At 36.1% G+C, this 9756-nt stretch overlaps 1 protein-coding gene across 1 annotated transcript; it reads right to left on the bottom strand.

Moving 5' to 3' along the window:
• Window positions 1-299: 299 nt before the first annotated feature.
• LOC149208556 (uncharacterized) lies at window positions 300-8326 on the bottom strand. Its single transcript, XM_089398376.1, has 9 exons — window positions 8318-8326; window positions 8158-8208; window positions 7976-8016; window positions 7788-7921; window positions 5384-5416; window positions 5227-5259; window positions 4931-5017; window positions 868-1144; window positions 300-727 (listed from the first exon to the last, which is right to left on the bottom strand). The coding sequence occupies exons 1-8, from the start codon at window positions 8324-8326 to the stop codon at window positions 975-977; spliced, it is 558 nt and encodes a 185-aa protein (XP_089254502.1). The 3' UTR covers window positions 300-727; window positions 868-974.
• Between the last annotated feature and the right edge of the window lie 1430 nt (window positions 8327-9756).

Raw genomic sequence — 9756 nt, 5'->3', positions numbered from 1 at the left:
ATCTGCAACTGACATAAAGATGTCCAAGTTTTCCAAATCAAGCGAAATGTCCAAGGTTGTTGCTCGGTACGTTGCTGGGTATGCTTCTCCGTTTAGGGGATATTGCAGTGTATTGTTGTGTTGCTGAAGGATGAACACGTTTAGAGTAACAAAGGTAAAATTCTAACACACTCTTTGTAAGGAAAGTGTTATCCAAGGTATTAAGTACCTGAATATATTTGAATATAAAATCACACACAAGATATAAAGAATCAGATAGGAAACCTTTACCTTGATTTGATTATAACAAAATACCCTTAAGGGGGGCATCACCTTACAATTGATCATAAATTATAACAAAATACCCTTAAAGGGGGGGGCATCACCTTACAATTGATCTTTTTTATGGAAGGAATATTTTAAATCGAGTTTAGGTAGTTCCATTTAGGCATTACTTATAGGTAGCATTGCATGTATTCAATGATGGGTGATTGGCTTTGCTCCATATCAATCAAAGAACCTAATCATCTCAAGCGTAGTAAAAGTGTCCCACAAGTCACAATAAATAGCAAGTACAATTCACAGGGTTTTCACATATTTCTGACAACAAAAAGTCAGGTACAAAATTTCAATTTATAAAAACAATAACCACTCGTGATATACCAAAAGAATATAGTGTACAAAGCAGGACATGGTTAAATCGATGATATAGATACAAGGCTTCATCACAAATAATCAACTTGTAAACCTGGCCACCATGGAAAAAAACAAGCTGTCAGAGGAAAACCAAAAAAATACTCATCAAATATCATGCATATCAAGCGACTATATGGAGTTGCTATCTTTTAAACTAGTTCTAGAAAAATCCTCAAGTTGAATTCATCATACCTAGGAAGTCTGAAATTGAAATGAACATCGCAGATAAGAGCCTCCCTCCACTGGAAAAAGAATGAATGAATTGGATATGAACTACCCGCAAAAAAGAATAGGTTAATTTAGCAACAAAAATATGCGCCTTCAAAAATGAAGATGCTCAAATCATTGACAATTCCGTCCTTAAATGTGCTCTTCTCTTCCTCGAGTTCCTGTAGAATCTTCTTGACCCACTCCTTTTTATCATTCAATCCCGCTAAATGAATCATGAAGTCCCCTTTAACATAAACACCTGCAGACCAGAAACTCTAAGAATGTCAAAAACAAATACAAACAGACCAGACAGAGAAATAGAAATTTTATAATACACATGAATCAGAGAGACATGGAACATAATAATGAGGACTCCTCTCAGGAAGGACTGATTAAAAATTGTTAGCCTACAGGTAAAAGAATTCCACCTAATAGTCTAGTTTTATTAGCAATCCAGAGCATACATCTCCTGTGAAACAAAGCACTCTCTTAAGCTATATATACTATAATACACATGCATCAGAGAGACATAAAGGGAAAGTAAATAGTTCCACTCACAGTCACCAGAGTCACCTGTGGGAGGTGGTGCTCATGCTCTCTGTTCAGGTCAGATTCAATAGTCAGGGATCCACACTCAAATATCTGAATTTTAGAGATTCCAATATCAGAACCGTTTCCTGTCAAATGATCGGGGATCTGCACCAGATTGTTTCCATCAAAGGTGGAATCGTTTCCATTTGCCGGAAAAGGAATCCTGTCCCAACCAGAAAAACAAAACAAAACAACTCCTATTCTGGTGTATATTTGAAGTTTAATAAAACCTCTAGGTAAATGGTTCCACCCACAGTTACTAGAATCACCTATAGGAGTTGGAACTTATGCTCCACCTTCATGTCAGACTCAGGAAACAAGGATCCTCACCCAAATATTTGAATTTTGGTGATTCCAAAATCAGATCCATTTCCTGTCCAGGGATTGCGTTGGATTCTAGAATCAGGGGTCGGCACTCAACCCTTTCATGTGAAGGGACTGTGTTTGATTCCAGAAAAGGGGATTTGCACCTGACCATTTCCTTCCATGGGACCAGGTTACAACATATAGGTGGAACCATTTTCCTCTGCTGCAAAAATGATTCATGTCCAAACAAACAAACAAAGAGCACAGCTCCTATTCTGGAATGGGTTTCCTCGAGTGTAGGATAGGTTTGGAGGGAAGAGAGGAAGGGCAAATGAGTTGCCCAAAAACCTTAGAAAATCACTAAAATCCTTTCCAGCATCAACCTTCAATTGCTTTTGCACATTTGAGATTACAGTTAACCAGACACTATAAGGAGATGACTAAGCAGCAGGCACTGCTGTTAATGCTCGAGTGCGTTAGAATTTCATGTTAATGTGACCTAAAAGTAATTTCAAAGCTGTTAGACTCATATCCCACCAATCATACAATAGTCCGTAAGAAACCGTAGCTTTGTAAGTTATTGTCTTTTAGTCTTGTTCCCAAGTATCTTCTTCCTTCATCAGTAGGATATGAGCATAAACCCATATAAACTAACTCTCCATTGTTTCAGCATGTTACTAATTAGTCCTTGAATGTAAAATCCATAATTCAGCATTTTCCTACACCCAAAAGTTTTTCAAACTCAAGCTCATGCACATGCATGTTTTGATGCATACGGGCATTTTGCATTCATGCAGCTATAATTCATGTTTTGATGCATATGGGCATTTTGCATTCATGCAGCTATAATTCAATTTCATACTAGAAGAACTGATACAAAAAAGCTCATGGATATACTTCTTTGTAACCCCTATAAACTAACTCTCCATTGTTTCAGCATGTTACTAATTAGTCCTTGTATCTAAAATCCATAATTCAGCATTTTCCTACACCTAAAAGTTTTTCGAACTCAAGCTCATGCATATGCATGTTTTGATGCATATGGGCATTTTGCATTCATACAGCTATAATTCAATTTCATACTAGAAGAACTGATACAAAAAAGCTCATGGATATACTTGTTTGTATGCATACGACCATTGTTTGCATTCATACAACTATAGTTCATTCCCAAACTTGAAGAAGTGATTAAAAAAACTTGCAACAACAAGTATAGAAACTTAGAATCAGTGTTGCGAACATCTCGATAATGTCCCTATTTAATCTCGAAATCATGATTTTTTGGCCTAGTCAATGTAATGTCCCTATATTATCTAGAAGTCATGATTTTTTGGCCCGATTTTTTGGCCTACTCGATGTAATGTCCCTATTTTATCTCGAAATCATGATTTTTTTGCCTAGCCAATGTTTGCCGATATTTTGATGGTATCTTGAATTCTCCATGTCCAATTTTCCCGATTTTTTGGTTTTTCGGACGCTTGCCGATTTTATCCCAATGCCAATGTTCGCAACATTGCTAAGAATACAACCTAGATTTCCCTTCACACAATCTGTGTTGTGGAAAATGCTACATGCTCTCGTAGATTGAACACAGTAAGAGATTTTATGTCACGAGAATGAATAAGATATATTTTCTTATAACATATCACAGAACTGAAACTATGAATTAAGTCTATGAGGAAAGTCTCAAGGTCTTGTGAATAAGATAAGAAATTGTAATTGACAGAAATGAAAAAGAAATATTTATGGCCAAGCAAGTAAAAGAAGTGAAGCTATGCTTTTTGGGTCTACCTGGAGAGTTGCTTTTGACATGTTACTATCAGTGCAGAGATTGCTAGCACATTCTTGATAAATCTTTAAGATCTCTTGGCTTGAAGTAGATCGAGGTTTGCTAAATAGCTCATTCAATCATATAATAGAAGTGTATATGATTTAGTCCAAGTTATCTAGCAATCCTCGATCTATTCTTCAAGCAAAGAGACCTCAAATAAATACCAAGAATGTCCTAGCAATCTCTGCACTGCTAGTAACTCGACAAAGGAAAAAGTACAAAGGCAACTCTCTGGATAGACCAAATATGCATAGCTTCAATTCTTTTAAATGCTTGTGCAAGAATGTATTTCTCATGGAGTAGATCAATTCACTATCTAGCTTACCAATCGACATCTCGACCTCTCTATGTCTAATTTACAAAACTTCCATTTATCTTAAAAATTGCAAGGTTGTCTAGCAATATCTGAACTGTAGTATCACATCCAAGAAAGAAGAACAAGGGAACTCTCTATACTAAAAAAGCATGCATTCAATTCTTTTGCATGCATGTCGAAGAAAATATTGCTTATGGTGTAAATTAATTCACTTTATCTAGCAAATCAAGATCTCAATCTCAACCTCTCTTTGTCAAATTCAGAAAAGTTGTGCAGCTATACATTTTATTGGATGTCATCTGTTAAACTCCTCTTCTAAAACACTTATTATTTTAGTGATTCTTTTCCTCCAAGTCAACACACAAAAATGTGTTGAATTATTAGACAAAATGAAGCATCCTGCAAATTTAATTTCATCTCGAGGGCATAGATAATAAACAATAATGAAAAGTCTTGAAATATGGAAGCTTTTTTTCCTCACCAAACAGTTTTACTTAAAGTCGTTAAGCGGTGGCTGCTTTTCCACGATGGAGACCACATGTTTGAATTGAATACACATTGCATGCGTGGAATGCGAACATGTTTCTTCTTCTCATCTTTAGGCATGGACTTAACTAAACCCTTCAATCCATCATTGTCGCCACTTTTACAATGGCTAAATGGAAGAATAAAACTGGTTTTATTCCACCACAAATCCAAAAATCACATGCTCAGTCAGAATTACGGAAAAAGAACATCCCCATGTCCATATTCAAGAAGAAAGTTACTAAGCATTTAGCAAAACAAAAAATCATTTCAATAGAAAAAAAAAAACAAAAAACAAAAAGAAAGAAAAAAAAAAAAAGCAAAATTGTAATATCCAAGAAGATATCTCTTTTTTACATGCAAGAAAGAAATAACTCGATTTAGATAATGTTGATTTTCTCAACTATAAATTAAATATCATGGAACTCTTAAGATTTCTTAGAAAGAAAGCAAGCAGACAATAACAAACTGCCTACCTGCATTGATACCTGTAACATCCTCCGTCACAATGAAATCAGGCATGTCCTTGTAGTCCATGTTAGCAGTAATTGAATATAAAACATCTTCCTAGAGATAAAAAAATCCATGGCGAGATTCTGCTTGATTTCAGAAACTGTTGCGAAAGGACTGACTAAACATTAACTTGAGATGATTATGGACTTATAAATCCTTATTTAACCAAAATACAAATGCATAACCAAAATACAAATGCATAACCAAAATACAAATGCATAACCAATATAAGAATATAAATGGAAGTTTGAAAACTTACTAAGGCAATGTTTGGATTCGTCACCAGTAAATCCTGCATCCAAACATGTATATTATTATTACCACTTCTGAAAGGACCTCATAAAAGCAAGAGATGCACAAAATTAGATGAGTGTCAAGGCAATTTATCATATTATAATGGAAGTTTGAAAACTTACCAAGGCAATGTTTGGATTCCTCACCAGTGAATCCTGCATCCAAACATGTCTATTATTATTACCACTTCTGAAAGGACCTCATAAAAGCAAGAGATGCACAAAATTAGATGAGTGTCAAGGCAAATTATCATATTATAATATAAATGGTTTACCCGTTCCCAGCTGATTTGCACAAGGAGGGGTTCTAGATGATTTTGGAAAAATGGTGCTCCTCATCTTCAAAAATAAATTGACCAACCTAAATGCCAAAACATTTATGCTATGTGTTTCTATTTTGGCAATATTATGCGTAATGCTTGGGCCCAAGAACAGGGTTCCAATGGCACATCTGAATGATTGCAGGAGGACGGGTTCTAGATGATTTTGGAAAAATGCTGCTCTTCATCTTCAAAAATAAATTGACCAACCTAAATGCCAAAACATTTATGCTTTGTGTTTCTATTTTGGAAATATTATGTGTAATTTTTGGGCCAAGAACAGGGTTCTAATGGCACATCTGAATCTCTGAACAACGATCGGCCCACTTACCACAATCCTTATTGCAAAAAAACTCAGTGTTGTGAGTCTGCTAAGCCAGTCAACTCCAGTGATTGGAGTGTAAATTCAATTTTGACCCCTAAACTGAAGGCATCTGAGGAAGCAAAGACAATATTTAACATGAATCAAGCTGCAGAACCTGAAGATGTGCATGGAGATTCTGTTTATATTCCGGATGAGGAATGGGCAATGGCTGAAATGGGCATGGGGAATGGTTCATCTCTGGATGGACCAAATATGCATAGCTTCAATTCTTTTAAATGATTGTGCATGAATGTATTGCTCATGGAATAGATCAATTCACTATCTAACTTACCGATCGACATCTTGACCTCTCTATGTCTAATTTACAGAACTTCCATTTATCTTAAAAATTGGAAGAATGAAGAGGAGAGTTGTCTAGCAATATCTGCATTGCAGTATCACATCCAAGAAGGAAGAACAAGGGAACTCTCTATACTACTAAAGAAGCATGGATTCAATTATTTTGCATGCACGTGGAAGAAAAGATTGCTTATGGTGTAGATTAATTCACTTTATCTAGCAAATCAAGATCTCAATCTCAACCTCTCTTTGTCAAATTCAACAAAGCTGTGCAGCTATACATTTTATTGGTTGTCATCTATTAAACTCCTCTTCTAAAACACATATTATTTCAGTGATTATTTTCCTCCAACAGTCAGCACACAAAAATGTGTTGAATTATTAGTAGACAAAATGAGGGATCCTGCAAATTCAATTTCATCTCGAGGGCATAAATAATAAACAATATTGAAAAGCTTTGAGATATGGAAGCTTTTTTACCCCGCCAAACAGTTTTACTTAAAGTCATTAAGTGGTGGTTTCTTTTCCATGATGGAGATCACATGTTTGAATTGAATACACATTGCATGCGTGGAATGCAAACATGTTGCTTCTTCTCATCTTTAGACATGGACTTAACTAAACCCTTCAACGCATCATTATCGCCACTTTTACAATGGCCAAATGGAAGAATAAAACTGGTCTGTTTCCACAACAAATCCAAAAATCACATGCTCCACCCAGAATTACAGAAAAAGAACATCCCTGTGTCCATATTCAAGAAGAAAGATACTAAGCATTTAGCAAAAAAAATCATTTCACTAAAAAAAAAAGTAAATTGGAAATATTATGCGTAATGCTTGGGCCCAAGAACAGGGTTCTAATGGCACATATGAATGTCCCAACAACGATCGGCCCTCTTACCACAATCCTTATTGCGAAATAACTCAGTGTTGTGAGTCTGCTAAGCCAGTCAACTCCAGTGATTGGGGTGTAAATTCAAGTTTGACCTCTAAACTGAAGGCATCTAAGGAAGCGAAGACAAGATTTAACATGAATCAAGCTATAGAACCTGAAGATGCGCATGGAGATAAGGTTTCTGTTCTAGATGAGGAACGGGCAATGACTGAAATGGGCATGGGGAATGGTTCACATGCTCACTTAGAATCACAAAGGGACCCAACAAATTCAAGTGATAATAATCAGACAATGGGTCTGCCTAAAATTTATCATGAAAATCATTCTAAAGCTACATTGTTAGAGGAAGCGACCAACAATAATGAATTCAGCATGCCCACTCGAAATGAGATGGAAGTTGTAACTTTTGATTGTTCACATCATTTAGTTACTGTCAGCATGTGAAAAGGGGATGATACATCGGTTGGAAATTTGAGAAACTTTCATGCAAATCCTAATGTTAACTCTGAAAATTGAGCTGTGAAACCAATCAAGGAAGTCCCAGTTGGTGAGCCGCAAACTGGCGGGTCAAGGGAGAGAGTATTAACCAGACATGGTGTACATGATTGTGACAGGAATGTTCCTGATGGTGTTCAGTTGTCCTCACCGGATTTAAGTGGTTCTTTGGTTCGCTTCACAAGGCCAGTGATTTCTGATTTTTGGAGTACGATTGATAAAGGTAAGATTGGTGCCCTCTTGCTGTAGATATGTAGATACGTTTTGAGAACCACCAGACAACCTCTTCTTCCGACAGCTCTCGAGGATAAATTAATGAAGTATACATCCAAAATAAACTGAGAAACCTCAGCAATTTCCAGTTTTCTGTCACGGAACTCCTGGCAGTAAAAACCCAAAATCATTAACAAAAAATTATTAAAAACTAAAAACAGTCGTTTCAAGACTACCCATTCCATTTTGAAAATTACCTGCACAGTGCCCAACAGATTTCATCCAAGATCCTGCATAAACTGAAAAACCTCAGCAATTTCTAGTTTTTTGTCATGGAACTCCTGGCAATTTCCAGTTTCCTGTCACAGAACTCTTCACAGTAAAAACCCAAAATCACTCCTCGCAGTAAAAACCCAAAAGCATTACAAAAAAATCATTAAAAATTAAAAACAATCGTTTCGAGATTACCCACTCCATTTTGAAATTTACCTGCACAGTGCCCAACAAATTTCATTCAAGATCCTACATAAAATGAGAAACCTCAGCGATTTCCAGTTTTCTGTCAAGGAACTCCAAGCAACTTCCAGTTTTCTGTCACGGAACTCCTCGCAGTAAAAACCAAAAATCATTAAAAACAAATCATTAAAAACTAAAAACAATTGTTTCCTCCGTGGGAGAGCCATCGGTTACTTGCAGATCAACATTGAAATGCTTTTCTTTGCATGTTAAAAACAGAAACAGGTTTATCTATAATCAGAAAGGAAAAACAATAGTAGAGAATAAATCAAAAATCATAGGGAACGAAAAGCTAAAAAAAAAATGATGATTCAAACGCTTTTCTTTGCATGTTAAAAACAGAAACAGGTTTATCTTATATCGATATTTATCTATATCAATATATAATCACAAAGGAAAAGGAAAAAAACAATCGTAGAGAATAAATCAAAAATCATAAATCATAGGGAACGAAAAGCTAAAAAAAAATGAAAATTTATGTTTGTTTAGATAAGAGTTTATTTTTTAGGCCGTAAGGAAATAGGTTAATAGGTCACTATCATTTGTATTTTGGTAGTAGTGAAAGCAGTGTTTGTATTTGTATCAGTTCTCTCAACCTGTCTGTTTCAGAGCTAAAACATGGAAGACGTTTTCAGGCGAATGAAGGCCATATGTCCAAGGTGTAAATCCTGGGAACACTCCAAATTCAGATTTCTAAACAACAAGAGACGCTCGAAAAGGTTGCAGCCAAGATATCTCTGTAGGAGGTGTGATAAATACTTCACTTTAGGAGGAAAAATGTACGATACTTCTTTACGCTCGCTTTCAAAAACCAGTATATTGCCTAATAGGCCATGCCTAGGCAAGGTCCCTGTTGCTTCTCCTTCTTGCAAGAGTTCATGTAACCAATATGGAAATGGCTACACATTCAATACACTGCATGTACAAACTCCTCCATATTGTTGTTGCATGCAAAGAACAGTTATGGGAGGAGCTTGCAAGACATTTCAAAGAGGCCATCGGCAAGCATGTTATGGGACGCAGCCTGCCTTAAAGTTGCAGTCACGCGAATATTCAGGGAGAAATATATGTCATCGTTGTTTGGAGAATCCATGCAGTATTATTAATGCAGGAAGTTGCAATGGAAGCCTGGGAGTGTGGTGGCCACATGACGATGGATCATCCCAGATTTATAGCACAACTTGTCATTCAGGAGTTGATGTCATTCCTTTGACATTTTTGCAAAATTTTCAAGAAGATGTGATGGTTGGAAATCAAGGAATTAACAACTGCTTCAATACTATTCCACAGTTCTATAGTATTCAGCCAATTGAGCCATTTGATGTATCTAAGGAAAGAGATCTGCCATTTGATGTATCTAAGGAAAGAGATCTGGACAGTAGTGTGTTGCT

This window comes from Pinus tabuliformis, chromosome 1_2, assembly GCF_031772625.1.
Source record: "Pinus tabuliformis cultivar Carrire ecotype Pingquan chromosome 1_2, CPIR1, whole genome shotgun sequence".
NCBI lineage: Eukaryota > Viridiplantae > Streptophyta > Pinopsida > Pinales > Pinaceae > Pinus > Pinus tabuliformis.
This window is presented reverse-complemented; position numbering and strand designations above follow the sequence as displayed.